The 25,513-nt window shown below is 41.9% G+C and overlaps 1 protein-coding gene across 1 annotated transcript in view; it reads right to left on the reverse strand.

The window, feature by feature from the left end:
* The window catches only part of LOC309561466 (phospholipid-transporting ATPase IC-like), a 160,088-nt gene that overhangs the window by 32,333 nt on the left and 102,242 nt on the right, over nucleotides 1–25,513 (reverse strand). Inside the window, exons 10-16 of the mRNA XM_082265404.1 lie at nucleotides 22,207–22,365; nucleotides 18,762–18,850; nucleotides 11,556–11,752; nucleotides 8,237–8,445; nucleotides 7,407–7,450; nucleotides 7,120–7,276; nucleotides 4,388–4,579 (exon numbers count right to left, since the gene is read on the reverse strand). Coding sequence (XP_082121530.1) covers nucleotides 4,388–4,579; nucleotides 7,120–7,276; nucleotides 7,407–7,450; nucleotides 8,237–8,445; nucleotides 11,556–11,752; nucleotides 18,762–18,850; nucleotides 22,207–22,365 — 1,047 coding nt within the window. The remainder of the gene's footprint in view (nucleotides 1–4,387; nucleotides 4,580–7,119; nucleotides 7,277–7,406; nucleotides 7,451–8,236; nucleotides 8,446–11,555; nucleotides 11,753–18,761; nucleotides 18,851–22,206; nucleotides 22,366–25,513) is intronic.

The following is a 25,513-nucleotide window of genomic DNA, read 5'->3' on the forward strand; positions in this document are numbered from 1 at the left end:
GGGCGTTGGGCTAATGTGACTTTGTTTCTAGCAGTCTCTCTGTGTGTCCCCAAGTGTAATTTAATCCTTATTTCCTGCCCAGTGACACCATACAACTATTTGCCCTTAAAGTTTCCTGTTTGTTTTTACATGGCTATTCATTATTGGCCATCTGTGCCCAGTAGCAGAAGTTTCTTGAGCTGGATACACACTACGCAATTTTTTATTGATTCAATTTCTTTTGGATTGTCCTTCAGATATGTGGTACAAGGGCCTGCCTGGTTGCATCCAATTTGAGAGTGTTTAGGTCTGGCCTCATATTGTATGGTTTTGATGACTCTGAAGAAGCATTGTATGGGAAAATTGTATGTGAATTGTATGGTGTGTTGCCAGCTTCGGACTTTGTGCCTTGACCATTCAAAGGGCCCTCACTTTTGTTATATGGGTGGACATGCTGTATTCTCCTCAGTTGGTGCCCATAGGTGTCCTTCCTGTCCTAGACTCCTTTTGTACCTTAACTAGTATTCAGTGTCCTGCATGCCAGTTAGACCAGCGCCCCAGTGCTGTACTATGGTCCTGCCTTCCATGTGAGTCCTATCGGAATAGTGTACGCAGTTTATGTTGTATGGGTGAAGAATAACATTGTCTGATTACCGGATTGACAAACGGGTCACAATGTGTGCAGCCTTTGTAAAGAATTAGGTGTACATGTTGGAAGGTTAATTTCAATCCGGATATTCAGACTATTCCCATAGTTTGGTTGAAGAGAGGTTTATTGGAGACTGCAGGAGCTGGAGGCATGGCACTGGGTGCTTTAAACACTATTGACCGGAAGGTACTCAGGAACACATTGGGGAGTCTGGAGCTACATGTTGGTGAAGGGGTTAGGAAATCTCACCTACTCTGTCCAGCACCCAGGTACAATGAGAGGTGTTCCAGGACCCAGGAAAAGTGTTTGCCTCTTCCTCAGTGGGACAATTTCCACGTCACAAAGACAGGCAGGTGGGGGTAGTATCCAGGTTTACTATGAGTCATATGGATTGGTGGATGACTCCGTTCCATGGCTGTCAAAACCAGATTTGCACTGTTCTCATCCCTGATTGCAGGGACTGAACATCGTGCGTATACCTTGGGTACTATCCTATCCGACTCTACAGTGTTACACCCCAGAGTCCATTATGTTCTGATGGTTTATGAGTCTGGACCACCTCAGATGATTGATGTTGACGGGTGCTGGAGAAAGGAAAGTGTTGTGTTATGTCAAAGGAAATAAGACAGAATCATGAGTGAGCAATTCTGGAAAAGGAAGGGGTCATGTATCATGGATGCCGAGGTATTGTCCCAACCTGTCCTAAACAAAGTTAAAATTATTTGAGACCAGGGCACTGGTGCTGCAATCAAATATTTAGTGATGCACTGTGTTCAGCAACAGGTTAAATTATACTCAGCAGGGTACACTACCTCGGGGATCTATTGCACATCTTCTCTTGTCCTTGGCATGGATATAGCAGGAACACCGGGACGTACCCCTATTACCCCAGAGAAAATACTTCATATCAAACATGACATCCCTTTACATCTGCAGAAACTTGCTTTGGGATTTGGGGCAGAGTTAAAAGTTTGGTAAGTTAAAAGTTTGGTAGTTAGACGTTGGGCAACAGCATTTGAATAGCGTCCGCAGTTTCTGCCATGTGTTAATAGAAGGGCCCTACTTAAGGGGTTAATAATCCAAGGGGAGGCGGTTGTAGAAAAAGATAATAGCTGCAGGGGGAAATGATCTGATGGAGTTGGCTACAGTAAAGTTCTTGGTGGAAGCAGAGTAGGCTTCCCTGAATAAATGAGTTTTCAGGGATCACCTAGTGGTGGACGAGGGTAGGAGCTGGCTGGACATACTGGAGTATGGGCTTCTATAGATTCTGGAGCAGTACTGATAGTGAGCCTGGGAGGAGGTAACAAGTGAGCTGGAGATCAGGATGCCTTAAGAGGAGCAGAGTGGATGATTTGGGTGATATCTTGAGATCAAAATAGATTAATCCAAATATCTCAGGTTACGTTTTTTTAAGGGCATACTGTATACAGTCCTAGGGCCACAGCTTTAGTGAACTCCACCCTGTTGCTGTCCTGATTTGGGTAACTATTAGGAGACCGATGTGGGGTATTTTGCGAATTTAATAGAGGACCCTAAAACAATATAAAGTTACAGGAAAAACAAACTACATTTTTGAATTTTTGTTTTTCGGGAGAAGCCTCTAAATTGGAGTAATTAAGTGCAGTCAGGTTTACCTAAATTAAAAGTTTTTTTGATCAACTTTTTGTTAATCTCTCCTTACTGTGTACCTGACCTGCAAATTCGTACTGCTGATCACTAGTGCGGGAGAGGAGTTGCCCTTTTTGTAAAGTAGTTGCTGCAACGCTTTTTGTTTTTTCTCCTTTTTCAGTGCAGTCAACAATAGATTTCAGGGCAACTATGTATTAGTGAATTTTTTTTTCTTTTAATACAGATTAAATGCTCTGTAACTATCCAAAGTTGAAGGTGGTAAATAAAAATCTTAGTTGGAGCAGCATAAAATCTGAAGTTTTTATATTTTTTTTTATTTTTTTTTTAATTTTTATATTTTTTAATTTTTTTCATTTTTTATTTGTATTATCCTTTTTGCTCATTTTTATTACTTATCTATCTTTCTTCCCTTCATCCCTTTTACTAATTTTTCATTACTTACCTATCTTTCTTCCCTTTCCTAGTTTAATATTCTAAGTTGTTCTTTTGATTTCTATCTTCTATTCTCTTAGATAATGTAACTAAGGCACCAGCCATATAATTATTTGTTGTGAATTATAACATTCTTCCCAACTCAGCTTCAAGAGTCCGGTGGGAACCCGCAGAACCATATTTAACAACCAATGAAAAAAGAGTATCCCTATAAATCCAGGTCTTATATTTTACATCCCTCGACCTGCCTACTGCTTTAACCTTAGCTTTACCTGTTAACATTAATAATCCTTAAATGGCCACACAACTGCAACACTCTTGATCCCCCCATAACTGTATTCTGACATTCTTTTTTTCTTTTTGTATTCATGCACAACTGTCCGGAGACCTTCCCTACCACCACCTGAAGAAGCAACAACTACCACCATGCCATAGCTTGAGACAAAGGTGCAAGACTGAACTTTCCTTAACCATGTTGAAAAGTGCCATCTCGCGGTCCGATCCAATCTTTGCAAACATCACACAGCATTCCCTTGTTATGGGGTTAAAAGATGCCAGGATCCCGCCATCGATGTTGGAGTTCCACTCTTCCAAGGCAGAGGAGTGAGTAAACATCGTTGCACTCATGGTCCGGATGTGAGTTCTCAGAGACACCAGGATTTCTATGACTTTTCAGTCTCAAGTCTATGTTGATGTGTTCATAAGAACAGATAAAGAGTTTCGTCGTGTTCAAGAAAAGAAGTGGAGGCCGCCGTGGTGGTGGTGGGGGGGTTGGACCTTCTGGGCTGTTGTGGGTGGGTACAAAATTTTAAGTTCAAAGTTATGAACTTCAGGGGGATATGTAATGGAAATATTGAATTCTAGTGTTTTTTTAACTGAAATGGACATTATTCTGATTATTAATATGACAGTGAAAGGCTGTGTGGACATTCTGATACACCAAATGGGTGCCATACACAGATGTCCCAATTCCTCTTTTACTGAGATGCTAAGGGGGAGGGGGGTTTTGGTTTCACTAGGAGAATGTTTAAAATGTATTGATCAAGTCATTTCCCCATTCCTTTCCTTTCATGGTCAAACCTAGCTGGGGGCTGGATGAACCACAAAGGATGCTGACCATCTGGTTTTTTTGACTATATAGTAAAGGTGACCATAAATGGTAATTGAACCTTTTTAAGTCCTTGACCATACAAGGTATGCAAAGGGAGGGGGTCTTCCCCTGAGAGGGGGTAGATATAAGCCTGAGCTGGGGGTCTCATCCCTCTCTATTGCATTGAAGGCTGACACAAGATGGTAACGTAGAAATTCTGTGTGTGTGGGGTAATCTATACCTTGTAATGTATTCTTTGTCTCGTGTATTGTTCTGTGTGACTTTGTCCATTTGCAACACTATTTGTAAAGATCACTGTTTCTTAAGATTTTATCATCTATGGCATAATTGATTCATCTAAAGTTTATTTTCTGTAAAATAAATAAGATCTTTATTTTTAGCAGTTATCATTCATTACTTATTTTTATGGTAGTAGCCTAAACAACATTGGCTAGATTTTTGTATAGAAAAAGGTTATTGACTAATAAGTGGAAAAGAGAGGGGACTAGGAAAATTTCCTTAACAAAACACAGACCCAAAACCTTTGTAGTTTTTTTATGGTAAAATCTAGGGAAAAAGGAATCTTGCAATTTTGAAGAGCACCTCACCTATTATAGACATACGCTTGCGGTCACTGTTGAAGTCAAGGATTGCGAGCACTTCGTATGTGGCTTCTTTCTCCAGCTCGCTTATGGTGATGGTGCTTTGAGTTCTCGATAGAAATACAAAGCCGAAATTCCTTGCAGCTGTCACAAGAGCTCCTTCATCCGGCGATGCTGCCTGGTAGATTAGTTCACAGTCTGTAATAAAATGTGAACATTAAATCATTCAAGAGGGGATGTACAAAGTTCTAAGTACAAAGAAGGATGGTGAATAGGAAATCTCAGCAACCAAATAGAGCTCTTCCTTCATTAGATTGTCCACTCTTATCTGCATTGCCATTAAACTGGATTACAGCCCACTACATGGACATAAACTGGCAATCAAATAGGATCTGTTAGTTTTGGCTATGCAAATAGATGCAAAGTTTTACTTAATTCAGGAAAGCTAGCCCCATCCTCCCCTCCTTTCTTTTGGATATTGACACTGCCCATTAAATTGCTGGACTAAAAGAAAGTTTCAGACAGGAATGAGGCCAACTTCCTACATTAAATCGAAATTGGGTTTGCAGACGGAGTGTAAGTGCACTAGTACTGCTTGCAAACGTGTAGAGCAGAGGGTCTGCAAACTTTTGAAACAAAGGGCCAGTTTGTTCTCCTTCAGATTTTAGGTTGGCCGGACTTTGGCTAGTGGGAGTAGAAAATGTCTGTCAATGGGAGCAACAATGCTTAAAGTAGAACTATGGGCAAAACTTTGTTTTTTCCCCCCTTTTTGATACAGCAAGGGAGGGTTATAACCCCCTATCAGATTTGTTATCGCCACCTGTCCCATTGAGGAGATTCCCCTTCACTTCCTGTCCCATAGCCAAACAGGAAGTGAAAGGAAATCCTGGCAAATTACAGTTTTTTTTTTTTGGGAGCCCCAAGTCACCAGAACTAGTGTCCCCATTGGAAGATTTCCCCGCTATTACTTTTCTGGGGACAACCCAAAACGTGGGATTTTCTTTTACTTTCAATGATAACAGTAAACATGACAAATAGAGAAGGTAAATCTCCCTAATGGGGGCACAGGCAGGATTTAAAACCCAACAGGGGTTCTAAGCCTTCTCCACTCCATCCAAAACAAAGAAAAAAAAAATGTTTTGCCTTTAGTTATACTTTAAGGCTTGGAGAAGGAACAGCGCCCCATCGGTGACGTCGGTGGGAGGAACAGCGCCCCATCGGTGACGTCGGTGGGAGGAACAGCGCCCCATCGGTGACGTCGGTGGGAGGAACAGCGCCCCATCGGTGACGTCGGTGGGAGGAACAGCGCCCCATCGGTGACGTCGGTGGGAGGAACAGCGCCCCATCGGTGACGTCGGTGGGAGGAACAGCGCCCCATCACTGCGGTCAGTGGCAGGAATTTTGCTCCATCATTGAGGTCAGTGGGAGGAATAGTGCCCCAAGTGCCAGACAAAGGCAGCCACTGACCTAGAGGAACAGCTATTACGTATGAGCTCATTCATAAAGTAGAGGTATTTCCTAACTCCTTGATTAAGCTCCATCAGGACGTACCGCTGTGTGCTTAATATATGTACTTTGCTTGTATTGGGACATTAAAGCATGCAAAACCCCACCAATTTGAATGCATGAGACAAAAGGTCATGTCACATGGCTCTCCTCCTCACTCCAGCAGAATGCACAGGACATCCCAAAGCTCCACACTACGCTCAGAATTTTATAAATAAAAATAAAAAAGGCACAGTGTGGAACCAAGTGTAAACCATGCTCTGGTATAAATGAGCCATTAGGTTTTATACCCTTATACCCATACATGCACACTTTAAAGAAAAATTCTTCATAGAAAAAAAATCTATTCCTTGGATCAGATAACATACAATTCTAATTTCCAGGGCACCACCAAAGTCGACAAAACCAAACTGGTATCATGACAGTCCAATCTTTACCAAACCTTGCAAATCTCTTTGGCAAATATTTGCACATACTGGAGTGGTGGTGGGGTGGCAGAACTATTATTCCAAACTGAGAAGCTAGCCTTTTGCATTAAAAGGACATATGGCCAAAGCTCTTTTGGCCCTACTTCTCCTGGGGATCATAGGAGTGCAGCGACTTCTGCTGACAGTGGGTTAAAGCCAGCAGTTGGCTGACGTTACTCATTCAGTCCAGGCTCTGGATAGATCCTGGACTTTAATGTCAGGATCAACCCAGATGACTGACCGTCAGCTGGCTCAGCCTCTCAGTGAGCCACTGAGACCCTAAGCTAGCAGCTCCCGCCCCCTTCACAGCCCAGCGCTCCAGTGAGCACTGGAGGGGTAGAGCAGAGAGTCGGTGACCGAAAGTCACAGACTCTCGGCTCACTGAAGACCAAGAACTGAGTGATATGCAGTTTTTGATCACTCAGTTCTTGGTCTTAGAAGCAGCGGGGGACAGATGCAGCATTGGATCGATGCTGCATCCACCTAGGAGTTTTTTTTTTTTTTTTAAAGAAACCTCCTATTTCTCCTTTAATTTGCACACTTTTGACTATCTAGGTACCATCTATTGTCAGCTGGATAACTATATGTATAGGTCAGGTGTAAACACCAGGGTGCTTACACAGGGTAGATTGATTTTATTTGGTTGCCTTTAATTACACAATCCAACTGAACTTAATATTGGTTTCCCATGTCCTATTTTGATCATCAATACCGCACATTTTAAAGTACCCCAACGATTGCAGCATAGTAAAGTTAAGCACTTACCATCTGTCTTCTCCACCATAACCGTGTGGCACAGAGCGAGCAGCTTAAAGAAGAGGCGGACATCAGGATCTTTTCCTGACCGGATCTGTTCTATTAAGTAATGGTCACCAAATGTAAACTTGGAGTCTGCTAGTGGATTCCAGCCAAAGTCTACCAGCTGCAAATAGAGATATCACATAAATACAAAATCCTTGTATACATAGCTATATATATATATATATATATATATATATATATATATATATATAGCTATCTACAGTAAATACACATAGGATACATTTACTTACCTCACTATATCCAGACTTCTCTGCAGCAACATGCCTCTGCGTGCCTGCAAAAATAGGAATACATTTTTAAAGGAATGCCAAGTAGGAACCTCTCTCCAAGGCAGAAACTAATCTCCCAAGGCTAAAAAGGTGTATGATCAATTCAGGCCCCTTCACACCTTTCTAGTGCAGTGCATTGGGGGAGTGCAAGTGTTTAATCTGATCATTGGAAAGCAAGCAGAGTTCCCAGCACAGACAGAACACTGACAATGCTATGCTCTCATGGCTAGTGTGGTAAGTTTTTGATAGGAAAGCAGAGGGACTGGCAGGTTCACCAGGTATTTCACACAAAGAAAGCAATAAAAAAAAGAGAACAGGATAGATGTTCATACAAGTGCCTGATACAGCAGGCATATATTAAGAACATGAAATGTTGGGTTTACATATTTATTGCAACACACATTAATGTGCAACAAAATTAACGTTAAAATGTGGAATTGTGTGAAGGGACTCCAAGATGCTGAGATGAACATTTTATTAAAAAGGAAAATGTGCACCTAACCCCAAATTAAGCAGCAAGAATTGAATTGAGAGAGGATCCCTCTCCTTTGCAGTTGTCAAGAGTTAAAAATAATCCCAAAACGCATACTAGATGTCAGATCGGGGCGCACTCTGCACCAAAAATGAAGCAGAAAAAGCAAAAACAAAGTTGAGTTGTGCCCTAACAAAATGTCGGCTGCACAAAAAAGTTATTTGATACTAATGTAGATGATGTCAAAGGTTAGGAACACAGTAGGTATATTTAATTCAGTACATGGGATGACCGTATACGAGACGATCTCCGAACTCACCATAGGTCTCCCCGTTAATTGTGCACTTTTTGAAGGTCATTATGTTCTGTGTCAGTGTGCCGGTCTTGTCGGAGAAGATGTACTGGATTTGTCCCAGTTGCTCATTGAGGGTTGTGGTTCTGGCTTTGGCCGGTGTGTCCTTCTCGGCATGGTACATCTGCAGATCCCAATTAATGAAGTAGCTCTGACCCAGACGAATCACTTCAACACTAGAATAAGAGAAAAACTGATCCTGTTAAATCGTTCCCAATTCTTCGGGCACATTTCTGTATTATCAAAGAGCCTGGTAGTCTATGGGGACAAAGATCTATGTGGTGGACATCAATATGTGACTTTAACTGTAAAAACCCTTTAATAAAAAGAACATTGAAAGTGAAATATGTGGAACTGTCCCACTATGTTCTATTGTTGGGAAGATACTAAAGTAAATCTGTTCTTTGCCCATGCAGAGTAACACAACATGGCAGCCACTCTCACAACATAAGTAGTACATACCTTCCTTTCACCACCCGGCCACTGGAAGTAAAAGGTTTGTCCCATATTTTCTCCAAATCAAGATTTGAAGCTTACCTAGAGCGGAGGACTCTTACTGGCCCTATGTGACAGCCCTGGGAGTTTGAGTAGCCAATCACCAAGCCGCAGAACTGTCACATGTTGGGAGGAAAAGAGTCACATTCTACATACCTGCAAGAACCCAGAGGCTGAAAAAAGCAGCAACACATCTAGGTAGGAGTGTGCCAGGATCAGATGCCACATGAGGCAATCATCTTTCAACCCCGCAAACCAGCAAAGATAGATGCCTCCGGCAGTAGTGCTGCCTATGGGCGCATGGGCAGTCAGCTCAGTGACACGTGTGATAGGTGTAATGTCTGGACAAGATGAGCCCATAGTTACGGAGATACACTGAGAATGAAATGTCTGGTGTCGACAATTCAGCCTCAGTGTAGTCCCCTCCCCGTACCTCCTCAAGTGGATGGCTCCATGGGCAACATGGCCCTAAGTACTGGCTTCTGCAGGGGTCTCTCTCTTTTTAGTTGAGAAACAGAGGTTCTTTTAGAATGTGGAAGGGTTAGAACAGTTGGGTATTTATTTATTACTGTGTGCCAACTGAGGAGATTCATAATCTCGCTTTTCACAGTTATGCCCAGAACAATGGGTGAAGGGGAGTTCTCCAATGAGGATACGCGTTTCAGCTGAGAAGGAATTTCCAGCAAGTTCGGTGAGTCTTCCTTTCACTTCTGTTGTATCAGCTAGAGAGGAAAACCCGATAGGGATTCTAACCATTTCCTAAAATATCTGAAGCCAATACCATTTTTTTAGGTGTGAGTGCAACCTAAAGCGGAACCAAACCCTCCCATCGGTTTCAGCCAGGGAAGCTGCCATCTTGGCCTCTGTTTTATCTTCAACTGCCATAGTGCTGCACATGCGATCAGTTATGACACCAGCTATTGGATGGTTTGACTGTTCAGTTGAGAGCACAGCCAACCTGTGGACTCATGCACACTGGACCTTTTTACAGCTGTTTTTGGCTCCAGGCGTTTTTTTTTCTGCAGCCATTAAACTCTCCAGCACGTTAGCCTGTATCCATGTACACATAGGCTTTCATCAGCAGTTTTTGGAAGGAGTGTTTTTTTGGCTGGAAAAAACCCTATAACTAGTGAGTTTGAGGAGGAGTTTTTCAGCTGTAAAAACGCTCTAACTCTGAAAAAAAAAAAGCAGAAAAACTCTGCTATTCAGCGTTTTCACTTTCATGCTTTTATGGAAGCATAGTTTGGCTTAAAGAAAGAATTAAAAAATTAAAAAAACACAAATTTTTAAACGCAGCATTCTACAGCTACAGGTTTTTCAAGTTCCACTTTAAAGCGGAGTTCCAGCCTAACCGCACACTCACCTGTCCCACGGTCCAGCGATGCGCCGTCTTCTCCCTCTCTGCTCTGCGGCACTGGCATCACTGATGTGGGCTCCCGGCTGTGACAGTTTGCGGCTTCACAGCCGGGTACGCACTGTGCATGCGCGAGTTGCGCTATGCGTCGTGATTGGCAGTCAATCTTCTGGGACCTCTGACATGTCCCAGAAGATTGCAGGGAGGGAGGGAGAGAGGAGAACTTCCGCTCAGGGCGCCGCGGCGATCCGAGTGGAAGTGGGAGCGGGTACCTGTCAAAACTAGGTACCCGCTCCCCCCCCCAAAAAAAATGACATGCCAAATGTGGCATGTCAGGGGGTTAGGACTATTTAAAGTGGAAGTTCCACTTTTGGGTGGAACTCCGCTTTAAGTCTAATTAATGTAAAACAAAATGTGTTCACTGCCTATATATACCATAAGGCTTTGTGTATAAGCCAGCCTTTTTCAACCAGGGTGCCGTGGCACTCTGGGTGCCTTCTAGACTCTTCAGGGGTGCCTTGGCAAAAGGCCTAAAAATTGACCAAACATTGTCAAACCAGAGGGTGGCTCAAGGCTGCCTTTTTTTTTCACAAATCCAGCGTTTTAATGTGTAGCATTACAAGTTTGGGAATTGTATTGGAAAGCTGCTAGTGTCCCAACAACTGATGATTGCATAGGTTGATCAGAAGGACGCCAGGCGCCTGACAATATCACCTGCCCCTCTCTGTCATTACTGTGGCATGTTAGCTGATTGAGGTAGAAAACTGGGGTCGAAGAGAAAAGCTGGAATGCTAGTCAGTACCAGTGTGCAAGGGTACATTGCATTTTTAAGAACACATCTCCAATGATGGGTGTCCCACGTGTGTGGATGCTGCTGCAATTTGTAAACTATCAATTTAAGTTTTTACTTTTTAGAATGGGGTGCCTTGAGATTGTGCGAAATTTTAAAGGGTGCCTTGACAGGGAAAAAAAAGGTTGAGAAACACTGGTCTAAGCCAAAAAAAAAAATAGTCAATACACCTCTGCAACTTGTTTTATCCCTTTTAAAGCATAGCACAAATAAAAACCTGTTATTCCTACCAAAAGTCCAGTGAGCACCCAACTTCTTGTAGTGCGCTAACAATGCTGCGTCTGCTGCACTAAAATCCCAAGTAATGTTATAAGTCCTTTCCAGTTCTATTCTGCTAGATTACAACCCCTCATGTTACAGAGATGAGGAGAGGGGGAAGTGTTCTGTAGTTCAGCAGAGTTAAATGAGCATGACTGATAACACTGCTTTAAATTTCAGTACAGAAGAAACAAAAGTAGCTTTTAGTTTTGTCCTAAAATGCACTTAAAAAACTAAATAAAATTAACAAAAAAAAAAAAAAAAAAAAACACCGAATGCTAAATATTAAAACCTTCACTCAGTACGTTCATTCTTTAAATGGGGCTCACCTCACATAGAGAGAAATGGGCACCATGGTGTTTAGGACAATAATGTACCCCCAAAAAGCTAAGAATCCACGATAAGTAGGAGGATAGTCATTCCCATCGTACAGATACCAGGATACATTCGCTTGTCCTAATTTGGCTTCCCAGAAAGTCTGACCAATAGCAAGGCCTGCTGATGCCAGGATGAGAAGAACAAATATCTAGGAAGGGAAAAAAAAAAAAAAAAGATGTAAACTAAAAATCAACCATTGGTTCCAGGGAATGTATAGTGGCTCATATACATTTAATTTTTGTTTAACATTTTAATTTTTATTCTGCATTACGTTAAAATCAGAGCATAAATCAAATAATTTATTCAGGTAAACATAAAACATTGTACATTACAGTGTTATATATATATATTTTTTTGTTGGTGCTTCAAACTAACTTGCAAAGGTTTATCATAAATGCTTTGACAAAAAAATTGTTTAAAGTGGACCTGTGATTGGCCCATGCAGGACAAAACAAGTGTTCACAACTTACCTTCTTCCCCAGAAGCATATACTCTTACCTCTTCATGAGTAGGAATGATCGAACTTTTGAAAAGTTTGGTTCGGCCAGAACATCCGAACTTCCCGAAAGTTCGGCCCGGATTTCAGAACCCCATTGAAATCAATGGGACCCGAACTTCGGTAAATCAAAAAACACAATTTTTAAGCCCTAAAACCCAATAAACGCCCCTAAAAAGTGCCCAGGGTTCTGAGTCATGCCCCATTAACTATTAATCACACAAAAAAAGTTCTTAAAAATTGTCATTTTTGATAAAAAAGGCAATTATTGAAAAAAAAAAAAAAAAAGATTTTTTGATTTTTACTTTGGATTTCGTATCTGGGGGGGTCTAAAAGGTGTACATGTGAAGTTTCAGCTCTAGCATGTCCAGAACCAGAAAAAAAAAAAAGATTGTATTAGAACACTTTCTTTCAGGACAGGTAGTTAGCTTCTCTCCCGGTTTAATAGAAGGCCTTTTTTGGGGTTCTTTTCAGTCAGGAAAAACATCTGAACTTGTGTATAGTGGTACTGTGCACAAGTTCAGATGTTTTGCCTGCCTCCAAAACCCCCCAAAAAATGCCAGCAAAAACACACCTGGGCATTTTTTTTTTTTTTGACGCTAGCGTTTTTTTGGCATTTTTTTGGGTTCTTTTGAGGCAGGCAAAACATCTGAACTTGTCTATAGTGGTATATATACACACATACTTATATGTTTATACACACCTAGACATATATAGGTGTGATAGTAGCAGAAATATATTAGTGTAAATGATTTCATTAGCGCAAGCATATATTTCTGCTACTATCACACCTATATATGTCTAGGGGTATATATTCAGACATATATGTGTATATATACCCCCTATACACATGTTCAGATGTCATGTCTGACATCAAACATGTCCTCAAAAAAGCACTGACAGTGGCAGTCCCTGCAGCATAAAAAATGCTTGCTGGTGAGAAGCCATAATGGTGTTCCGAAGCTATTCAGAGAAATGATCATTTCTCTATTGCGGTCACCCTGACATGGAAGGGTTTGGTCACCCTGCCATGGCAGTCACTGTCAGTTCACCCTACACTACATTACGGTCACCCTGGTATGGAAGGGTTCGGTCAGTCGGTCAGCCTGCCATGGCAGTCAGTTTCCGCTACACCACATTACAGTCACCCTGGTATGGAAGGGTTTGGTCAGCCTGCCATGGCAGTCAGTTTCCCCTACACTACATTATGGTCACCCTGGTATGGAAGGGTTTGGTCAGCCTGCCATGGCAGTCAGTTTCCCCTACACTACATTATGGTCACCCTGGTATGGAAGGGTTTGGTCAGTCGGTCAGCCTGCCATGGCAGTCAGTTTCCCCTACACTACATTACGGTCACCCTGGCACTTCATACTTTCCCTACAGAAACTAATTTTTTGAAGCTAACTTAAGTGTAAAGGAGCACTCTAACTACACTAGATATCCCTTTCCTCACACTAAAAATAGCTAAATGACACTTTTAAAGTAAAATTAACAGAACTGCTTCCACTCTCTTCCATGTCCAGTATAAGAATGCTAGGAATTTGGCGGGGGCGATCTTATATACTGGGGGGCGTATTCACTAATGATTGGTCTAGGGACCCCCTAGTCACTCCAATCACATTCCTAGCATTCTCCTGCCCTCTCAATTGGCTTTTGCTAATGGTTCTGGTCCAATCACGGGCTTTTAAAGCCCATTTCCTGAAGCATTGCATTTTGGGCGGTTCTGGTTGCCGAATTCCGAACTTTTTGGGCAAAAAGTGCTAAATTCGGCCGAACCTCGAACACCCAATGTTCGGGCCGAACCGATGGTCGACCCGAACCGTTCGATCATCCCTATTCATGAGACCACCACTACCATTCTGGCACTAGGAGGAGTGAAGAGCGTCAGCCCTGTGTAAGTCCTACACAGGGCTGAGGAAGCTCTCCCCGCCCCCAAGGAGCAGAACTGAGTACCTGAGCAGCCAATCACCAATGCTTACGTATTGGAAGAAAGGGGAGTGGACCACATGTTCCCATGAACCCGGAAGTGCAGGATAATTTATTTTGCTCCCAGGGGATGAGAGTAGAGGTGGAAGAGTGAAGGGAAGGAGAGTATGTGCTGCTGGGGAGAGGGGATGTTAAGCCTTTACAGTTGCATCATCATTCCACTCTATGTTTTTTAAATAGCATACACAGGGGCGGAGAAATGACACCAACATAGATAACATTATAAAGATATTAAAATGTCTGTGCCCAAAGTTCAGCTTCAAGACAGCTAATGTGCAAATTGCACATAAAAGGAGTCCAAAGATATGTACACTATATTTCCAAAAGTATTAGGACGCCTGCCTTTACACGCACATGAACTTTGATGGCATCCCAGTTTTAGTCCGTAGGGTTCAATATTGAGTTGGCCCACCCTTTGCATTATAACAGCTTCAACTCTTTTGGGAAGGCTGTCCACAAGGTTTAGAAGTGTGTCTATGGGAATGTTTGACCATTCTTCCAAAACGCATTTGTGATGTCAGGCACTGATTTTGGATGAGAAAGCCTGGCTCGCAGTCTCCGCTCCAATTCATTCTAAAGGTGTTCTATTGGGTTAGGGTCAGGACTCTGTGCAGGCCAGTCAAGTTCCTTCACCCCAAACCGGCTCATCCATGTCTTTATGGACCTTGCTTTTTGCACTGTTTCAAATCATTTGACGAGGTGGGGGGTGGGGGGAGATTATAGCGTGGGGTTGTTTTTGAAGGGTTTGTCTTGGCCTCTTAGTTCCAGTGAAGGGAACAATTAAGGCGTCAGCATACCAAGACATTTTGGACAATTTCATGCTCCCAACTTTGTGGGAACAGTTTGGGGATGGCCCCTTCCTGTTCAAACATGACTGTGCACCAGTGCGCGAAGCAAGGTCCATAAAGACATGGATGAGCGAGTTTGGGGTGGAGCAACTTGACTGGCTTGCACAGAGTCCTGACCTCAACTCAAAAGACCTTGGGGATGAATTAGAGGGGAGACTGTGAGCCAGGCCTTTTCCTCCAACATTAGTGCTATCAGAAATGCGCTTCTGGAAGAATGGTCAAATATTCCCATAGACACACTCCTTAACCTTGTGGACAGCCTTCCCAGAAGAGTTGAAGCTGTTATAGCTGCAAAGGGTCGGCCAACTCAATATTGAACCCTACAGACTAAGACTGGGATGCCATTAAAGTTCATGTGCGTGTAAAGGCAGGCGTCCCAATACTTTTGACAATAAAGAATGCGTGCGCACACACGCGCGCGCACACACACACACACACACACACAGGTTTGTATGTGTCCCTGTTAGGGGAAAAAAAAAAAAGACATCCAAAATGTTACCACATCCTACCAGCTGCAGTCACTGTTCGGGTATTCAGGTAGCAGATTTTACAGCAGTTAGACTACTATAGCCAGTAGGAAATGCTGTTTGGTGTTGTTAGAGGAATCCATACAATGATTTTCTCAAGCAGATCCAAGTCTCTAAGAAATCTTAGCTGTCAATTTATAATAAAATATGCCATGCAGCGTTGCAAATATTCTCCATAATGTGCCCAATATGTGTATTTGCTCTAAACATCAGCTCCACCTAATGGCCATAATGGGGCAAATTCCCGATTAAAGGTTGCACTTCTGCAAGAAGGGGGGAATTTCTTTTGAACACATGTACTGAAGTAGGTTCTGCCACCGTCCCTATATGTATAATGTATAAGGGGTTGCTGGTGCCTCAGACCAGATCGAGTGGGACTTTATGGGCAAGTAAGAGGTATATAGAGCAATTAGCATTATCTCACTCGAAAAGAGTAGGTAGATAAATATTAAAATACAATAGTATTTAATCTGTAAATACCAGTAGTATATACAACAAGCATTGGGTGACAGTAGTGCTTGGGTAAGAGGCCCAAGTGTGAGGAAAAGAAAGATGATTCCGTGGAATCAGTGACAATGGTGTTATCGGGTGACTAAACCAATGGATTTTTTCGTTGTCCCTTGAATGTTGAAATGGGACATAATCCCAGAAAAAATCCTAAATTGCTGACGCGTTTCGGCTCTCTTGTGGGCCTTTCTCAAAGCGTTCAGTCACTCAGTCTGTGGTCTATAGAAGTAATATAAAGTATAATATGTAAGGATAATTTAAAACAAATCCTTGAAATAATTTATTCTTAGTGTTGAAAATAATAATTACATACATGGGTGCAGCCATTACTTCCGCGCAGAGGCCCCTGTATCCGTTCACAGTCACAGCGGGAATCGTGTAATGCAGGGCCTAGGATTATAATTGTATTGTTTCTTACAATATATTTCAGATGGATCATGTAAATATATATGTATGTATTTTTATATATATATTCCTCCACTTACAGTTTGAATGCACTGGTGGGAGGTTGTTCTCTCCGGAATCCAGGGGGTTAATTTCCCTCTTTTTTGCCGGGCTCTGATCTAGAGTGTAATAAATAAATATTGTGGATAGTATTTGGGGATGAATCCAGACAGGAGCAAAGCTGTCCAGTAAATATCCCAAAAGAAACAGTATTTCATAAGTGCTTATAACTTGAAGGTGCTTAAACAACTTCCAGAAGGTGGTATGGTACAGAAGTATAAAGTGACTTTTATTTCTTGGTGCCAAGTTTATTGAGAAAAATCATAATGGGGGCTTTGCAGTCCGTTACACTTACATAGATGGAGTTGTCCTTTAGGCTGGCGCAGTGTTGTAGGTCCGTCCTCTCCTCTCCGCTGGAGAGAAGTGAGGATTACCTAGCGTTCCCCGGCCTTATGAAGCCCTTCGCGCATGCGCATTGCACGTAGACGGGCTCCATGACGGCGTGACGTGGGCACCAATGTATATGTATGTGTACCAAAATACTGTTTCTTTTGGGATATTTACTGGACAGCTTTGCTCCTGTCTGGATTCATCCCCAAATACTATCCACAATATTTATTTATTACACTCTAGATCAGAGCCCGGCAAAAAAGAGGGAAATTAACCCCCTGGATTCCGGAGAGAACAACCTCCCACCAGTGCATTCAAACTGTAAGTGGAGGAATATATATATAAAAATACATACATATATTTACATGATCCATCTGAAATATATTGTAAGAAACAATACAATTATAATCCTAGGCCCTGCATTACACGATTCCCGCTGTGACTGTGAACGGATACAGGGGCCTCTGCGCGGAAGTAATGGCTGCACCCATGTATGTAATTATTATTTTCAACACTAAGAATAAATTATTTCAAGGATTTGTTTTAAATTATCCTTACATATTATACTTTATATTACTTCTATAGACCACAGACTGAGTGACTGAACGCTTTGAGAAAGGCCCACAAGAGAGCCGAAACGCGTCAGCAATTTAGGATTTTTTCTGGGATTATGTCCCATTTCAACATTCAAGGGACAACGAAAAATCCATTGGTTTAGTCACCCGATAACACCATTGTCACTGATTCCATGGAATCATCTTTCTTTTCCTCACACTTGGGCCTCTGTCCCAAGCACTACTGTCACCCAATGCTTGTTGTATATACTACTGGTATTTACAGATTAAATACTATTGTATTTTAATATTTATCTACCTACTCTTTGAGTGATATAATACTAATTGCTCTATATACCTCTTACTTGCCCATAAAGTCCCACTCGATCTGGTCTGAGGCACCAGCAACCCCTTATAGGTTGCACTTCTGCTATGGATCACAGGAGTGCAGTTTGTTTTGCAGCAGACAGTGGTCTACTCTAGATCACGACAACATGGTCAGGGCACACCCACATGCCTGGACCGCCACCCGGCTACGCCTCCCAGCAAGCCGCTGAGAGCCTGAGCCAGTCGCTCCAGTAAACGTGTGGGGGAGGGGGGGTGTTGAAGGACCAGAGTAGACAGCGGTGACCGATAGTCACCAGCTCTCTGCTCACGGAGCTCTGAGAACCAAGCAATCGACGGTGTTTGATCGCTCGGTTCTCAGTCTTCGAGGCGGCAGCGGACAGATGCAGCATCGGACTGAGGCTGCATCCACCTAGGTAAACAAAATCCCTTACTTCTCTTAATATTATTTCACCACAGTGCAGCCACTAGATGGATCCGACGATCCTAGGAATTACACAATATAGACACAATATGGGTATTATTCATGATGGCTGTGCATTCACACAGCCAAATAGACCCTTTAGTGTGTTTAGTTCGCTTAATGTGATTGATGAGCTTTTCACACTTGAGCGTAGCGCAGCGACGGCTGCTGTAATACTTTTTTTTTTTAGCTTTTTTGTGGTTTTCAGTTGAGCATTTTCGGAGCGGCACAATTCATTCAAATGGTCCTCCCTCCACTCCAAAAATGCTCCAAAGAAGCTCATGTACCAAATCTTGGCACAAAGCCAGGAGCGTTTGGCATTGCAATTTTTGCCTTGATTGTAGTGCATTGTGTCGCTCAATAATCGCAGCAAAAATTGCACTGCGTTTGGGGGTGCCATTAAGAATTAATAGCATCGCAAACGTGCCCCATGTTTTGCCGCAATTCTGGAATCGCTAGCAGGATAGTGGCGATTCCGCCTGGGATTCAAATCGCCTCGGTTCGAACAGAGCCTTAGAAAAGATGACAGCAGATGATACAAGCAGTAATGAAAAAATTTTTAAGTGGATTTTTTATAACTAGAAGTAATTGTTTTACCGTGTACACCATGTAGTTCATCAAGTAATCTATTTTGGTTCTTTTTAATCTTGTTTTCCCACTGTTTCTCATAATTTTTGTGTCAGCACCTGAAATATATATAAAAAAAGAAATGCAAATTAGTACATAAACTATTATCTGCAAGGGAGTTTGTGCATCTTCCCCATGTTTTGTATGAATTTAGTCCAAAATTTGCAATAAAATGCATATTAGTAGGTTTACTTGCTTCTCCCCCAAACCTGGTCACATGGCGGTGATGATTTTAGTAGATAACAGGAACATCCACAACGTACACCCCCTGGATGAGAAAGCTCTATAAAGCATTACATTTTGGGGTTGATTTACTAAATGCAAATAGACTGCGCACTTTGCAAATACTGTTTCACCCCACAAGGGCATTTGCTCCGGATCTTTTTAAATGAGGGTAAGCTCTGCTGACTTCCATCATCCAATCATATGCAAGCAAAAATTCAGTTTTTTTTTTTTTTTTTTTTTCTTGCACGCGATGGGGTACTCTTTGCAAAGTGAAGCTTCCCCTTCTTTTTGGTAACCCAGTTCTCCAGCATATCCTGCATGCCTGTGGTATAGGGCTGGTCATCAACTGGTTTTAGAATTCGTTAAATTTAGTGAGACTTAAGGCCCGTACACACGTGCAGATTGTCGCCTGAAAAGATTCGGCCGACGACCGATCAGCCGATTTTCGGCTTGTTAGTATGATGCTTCCGACAGCCGACAGCGCACTTTCGGCCGAACAGAATCTGCCGACACCAGAACGGCCGATTGTTCGCCAGTCAGTACAGAATTCGGCCGACAGACAGCAGATTTGCAAGACTGGGCATGCTCCGAAAAGACAAAACACACGGAAAGTTAACCATCACATGACATCACTTCTGCAGTCGGCTGCTGTTGGCCGACAAAATTCATGTGCAGTCTTTTGCAGTTTTCAACAGACACGACAGCCCGGGGACAAAAGACGGCCGATCGTTCGGCCGACGATCGGTATGTGTGTACGGGGCTTAAGACATCGTATCAGTTTTCACATGTGCTCGATTTCTTATTTTTACTAAAAAAATTTAAATAATTTTAATTTTCACTCTAATATCTATTTTTACTTTATTTTAATTCACGATGTTCTTTTGAATTCTCCTTTACATGTATCTTTCTACACATACACATTTTCTATATCGGTTCTCTATACCGGTCATTTTTTTTACTTAAACCGATTTTTGCTTTTTTGTGCACATCCTCCATATTTAATCTATATACTTAAATTAATATTTTTTATTAGGAGGCACATATATCACCAAGATTGTTCTATATGTCATCATACATTTATTTACAATACATTATTCACATTAACACATTTCATACACTCACATTCATAATATATATGTGATTTTATCACTTGTTTATACTATATCATATAGAAATTTTTCTAAATTGTTCTAAAATTGCTCATATGTTGTGTTTATATATACACATATGTATTTTTCTGTATGTATCTTTACAAGTTTTGTGATTTTTAAGACTTTTCATGTTTTATGTTTTGGTTGGGGATTATTCTGTTCGTGTAATCAGACCACAGGTGGTTGCAGCGGTTCACTCCCATGAACATCCAAATCAATTTTATCATTTTCACCTGCACATCTATCTTTATCTGTGGTCTGTTCATGTCCAGAATTCACTTGGTAATGAGTAAGCGACATCTTCAGTCGTGAAACGCGTCTACCTATTGTCCTATGTCTCACAGTTTGAACTTTTGATGTTTATTTGATGTGGAATAAAACACTCCTTTTTTTATTTCTACTTCGGAGTGCGGTCACTTCTTCCTTTACCCATCAACTGGTAACCACCATTAATCTCAATTGTTTAACAGTGTGTGGAATAGATCAAAACTTTTAATGGATACACTGTCCTCTGGGCTTCCGATATTACTGCCAGTCAGCCCTTTGAGGACTAATCACATCGTGCATATATGACACCCACTTATTTTAGGAACGCCTTGTCAGTGTTCTATTCTCACGTGTTTCTTGCCGCTATCGCAGTGGTCACTCTGAGGCAGCCCTTCTAAATGTCTACTGATATCTGGTGGATCAAACATGCTGGTGGACTTTTCACCAAGGTTGTGTTAGTCTAAAGGCCCGTACACACGATAAGAAAATCTGTAGGGAAAATCCATCCATCGACCGATCTGCCGATTTTCAGATTGTTAGTGTGGTGTTCGACAGACAACTCCGACTTTTGGCTAACAAAATCCTGATGTGCAGGCTATAAAATTTTTATCATCCGTCAACACAACGTCCGATTTTCATCTCATTAGTACAGATTTAGACGGAAAAAAAATCTTAAAAGCAAGACTAGGCATGCTCAGAGATGAAAGAACACATACAAAAAAAATCCAACACATGACATCACTTCTGGAGTAGATTTCTGTCGTACGGGAAAATTCGTATGAACATAACCTCTTCACTTTCCACATCAGACTAGCATGCCACAAAAAACGGACGACAGATCGTTCGATAATCTGATCGTGTGTACGGGGCTTAAAGCCTCGTACACACGCAACGATTATCGGCCGACCGATTGGCCGACTTTTGTCCAGTGTTGTTGTGTTGGTTGAAATGTGCTCTAGACTGCACACGTATTTTCTCGGCCAACAAAAATCTACTTCAGAAGTGATGTCATGTGCTGGTTTACTTTCCTTGTGTTTTTTCTTCTCTGAGCATGCCCAGTCTTGCTCATCAGATTTTTGTCTGCCGAAATCTGTACTGACTGATGGAAAAATCGGCCGTTGTGGTGACGGCCAACAAAAATTTTATAGCCTGCACAACCAATTTTTTTCAGCCGAAAAGTCGGAGTCTGTTGTCGAAAACATCATACTAACAATTGAAGAGACAAGAACTCACTGCTCAAGGTGGTGTAATTGCCTGATGACTCACACCGGTGCATGCCCCGGCTCGCCTCCGTGAAAACTTGATAAAGGAAAAGGAATTGGCAGAACTCCAGGTTGAGTCAAAATCCAGATTTATTGACTGGACATCCAAATATGACAATCGTGACAAGGTAGACGCGTTTCACACACTGACTGTGTTCTTAATCATTACCAAATTGATTAAGCACACAGTCAGTGTGTGAAACGCATCTACCTTGTCACGATTGTCATATTTGGATGTCCAGTCAATAAATCTGGATTTTGACTCAACCTGGAGTGCTGCCAATTCCTTTTCCTTTATTATACCAACAAGCCGAAAATCAGCCAATCGGACGTTGGCCGAAAATTCACTGCCAACTATAGACGCGTGTGTACGGGGCATTAGTCTAGTGCCTTACAAGGCCACTGCTTGGTTTGTTAGGATTTCGCTATAGGGCCCAGAACATCGAAGTTAAACATCCAAATTTCATGGACCAGATACAAGGTCTTCCAAGGACAGATGACGCATCCTACCTGCAAACAGGACCAGCCCATGGCAGTAGGACGTATTGCGGATGGTACAGCCGCGTAGTAAGATTTTATCAGCATCTAGCGCGTAGCTCATCCCTCTCCAACACAGCGTCCCAACAAATTTATCCAAGCGATTGTTGGGCTCTTCACAAATCACCATTCCTGTCAAGAGAAAACAGTCATTTCACTTTGTTCCTAGTGTGTTAAATATAAACATTTAATCACAACTACTGAAAAAAACAAAAAAATCCGCACTAATCCAAGACCTAGCTCAGGTTACTTTCTATTTTAGCGCAAGAGCAACCACTGATTTTTTTCTACAGGCTCTTGGTTCGTGGACTGCCTTGAATGGTAAATTCTGGTTTGCCTCAAGATTCACGTGATATGCTTGGGGCCCAAGAAGAGGTGCTATCAATCACATCTGCATAGGACAGCACAAGTTTATTACTGGCCATAAAAAAGGGATGGGTAGAGGAGCTTTGCAGGTATGAACTATATGGGACAATAAATATACATTTATTGGAGGCCATTTATAGCGCTGACAATTTAACACAGTGGTTTACATAAGGTACATTGACATCAAGCCATGCCTTCCCCCACCTCACATATACACACACACACACACACACACACACACACACAACTGGGGGCCAATTTAAATAAATGAGAAAAAAAAAGTAGTAAAACAGAAGAGAAATTCAAATCAAAATTTGTTGCGACCACCCTTTTTCCTAAAAAAAAAATAAAAAAATTCTAGGTACACTTTCACACAGTTTTTGAAGGAACTTGGCAGGTAGGTTGTTCCAAACATCTTGGAGAACCAAGGACAGATCTTCTGTGGATGTTGGCTGCCTCAAATCCTTCTGTGTCTTCATATAATCCCAGAGACTCCATGATGTCTAGATCAGGGCTCTGTGGGGGCCGAACCATCACTTTCAGAACTTCTCGTTCTTCTTAAGGCCTCTTGCACACGATATCCCTGTTTGAGCATCTACTTTTTCAGCTTTCTTTTGCAATGTATTCTGCCTATTAGCGCGCATTTTCGCGTATATGTGTTCGCATATTTTCACACAAATGCGTGAAAACTTTTTCGCTCAATATGTAAATGGCCATTTGCACTCATTTGTGCACATTTGCGCGCATGAGGCGTAAATTACTGACCAAAAAAGACGACTTTTTTTTTTTTTTTTACCTGAAGAATGCACAGCTCTTGTTTACGCACCTGTGTGCACTGGCACACTACAAATAACGGGCTGTATTTTAGCTTAGTAAAAAAAAAAAAAAAAAAAAGCTGTACTGAGCTTTTTAAAGCTGCAGTATGCAAGAGGCATTACACTGAAGACCGTTCTTAATTACTTTGTACGTTTGGGGTCGTCCTGCTGCACAATAAATTTGGGGCCAATCACATGACTTCCTGATAATATGGCATGATGGATAAGTATCAGCCTGTATTTGTCAGCATTGAGGACACCATTGATCCTGACCGAATCTGCAACTCCATTTGCAGAAATGCAACCCCAAACTTGTATGGAACCTCCACCATGCTTCACTGTTGCCTGCAGACACTCATTGTACCGCTTGGGATCTTATGAAAAGCGTTACGTTTCTCCATGGTGCACCTCACCATGTCAACTTCGGGCAATCAGGATTACCCTGGCATGGGGTGATGACAACAAATATTAATTCGGTTTGGATTTCTCTTCCGTTTACTTTACTATTTTTTACTCATTTCGTTAGTTGATAAAAATAAACTTTTAAATACTGCCATTTCTGAAAGCATTCTTAAATTTACAGCATTTTTTCACACATGCATAAAACATTTGCACAGTAATATACACATACATACATACATATAGATCTACACACACACACAGTTTTCATTTATTATGCTCAAGACTAAACCTCTTTATAATAATTTTGGATTTTTCATAAAACTATGATATATATGTATATGAATATTCCATATAACCACAGCTCTTCCACGTGTTTACCAGGCTAACCTAATTGCATTGCTGAAAAAAGCCTAGTTACAGAGCTGAATACCTGAAGCTCAATATACACTGCTAAATGGGTGAAAGGACTTTCAGTTAGGCCCCTATCAAACTTGTACAACCTGAAAGTTGTGCGACTTTGCCACTCATCCTTGCCGCGACTTGGAAGCCATGCCTGTGTAATCTTGAGGTCTTCGGAGCTCAACTCGCATCAAAGTCAGACCAAAGTAGTGCAGAGACTTTGAAGTCGCACAGATATGAACGGTACTCATTGGAAATCATGGGGTACAACTTGTAATGCGACTTTGCAGACCCAAGTTGCAGGACAAGTCGTACAAGTGTGGAAGGAGGAGGAGGAGGAAGGAAGGAGGAGGAAGGAGGAAGGAGGGGGAGGGCAGAGGAGTAAGGCCTCTTTCACACATACGGTCTGTTCAGTTCATCAGTTCAGTCACGTCAAAATGTGTCCATTTTCCGTCCGATCCGTTTTTTTGACGGATGAAATATAGGGCATTCATCCGTTAAAAAAAAAAACGGACATTGATGGAAGCGGATGAAAACGGATGTTAACTGATGATCATCCGTTGTCATCTGTTTTTACATAGAGCTATATTGATGTCCGTTTTTCATCCGTCAACGGATGGATGAAAAACGGACAAACGGACAGCATGTGTGAAAGGGGCCTAAGGAGGAGGAAGGAGGGGAAAAAAGGGAAAGAGGAAGAGGAGGGGAAAAAAGGGAAAGAGGAAGAGGAGGGGAAAAAAGGGAAAGAGGAAGAGGAGGGGAAAAAAGGGAAAGAGGAAGAGGAGGGGAAAAAAGGGAAAGAGGAAGAGGAGGGGAAAAAGGGAAAGAGGAAGAGGAGGGGAAAAAGGGAAAGAGGAAGAGGAGGGGAAAAAGGGAAAGAGGAAGAGGAGGGAAAAAAGGGAAAGAGAAGGGAAAGGGAAGAGGAGGGAAAGGGAAGAGGAGGGAAAGGGAAGAGGAGGGAGGAGGACTATAATGCAGCAACTGCTGTGCTTTGTCTATAGAAACAAAGCATAGGTCATAGGTGCTCCATGTATAAAATACATATTCAATAATCTTTTTAAGAGATTATAAAACAGTTTGAAAAGTTGAAAAACAATACATAAAAGTGTAAAGGCTACAAGTGTTGATCATAGTACAATTTTTCTATAAAAATTATTTCTATGAAGTCATGTCCTGCTGACGTGTTCATGCTGCAAGAGGGAGTTCAAATTGGAGGCCCTCTGAGAGGCTATATTAAAAGGGGTTAAAATCATCCAGGCAGGATGGGGTACCTTTTATTTTTCAGCCACCTATAATGT

The sequence above is a fragment of the Pelophylax lessonae genome, assembly GCF_965119305.1.
Source record: "Pelophylax lessonae genome assembly, chromosome: 1".
NCBI lineage: Eukaryota > Metazoa > Chordata > Amphibia > Anura > Ranidae > Pelophylax > Pelophylax lessonae.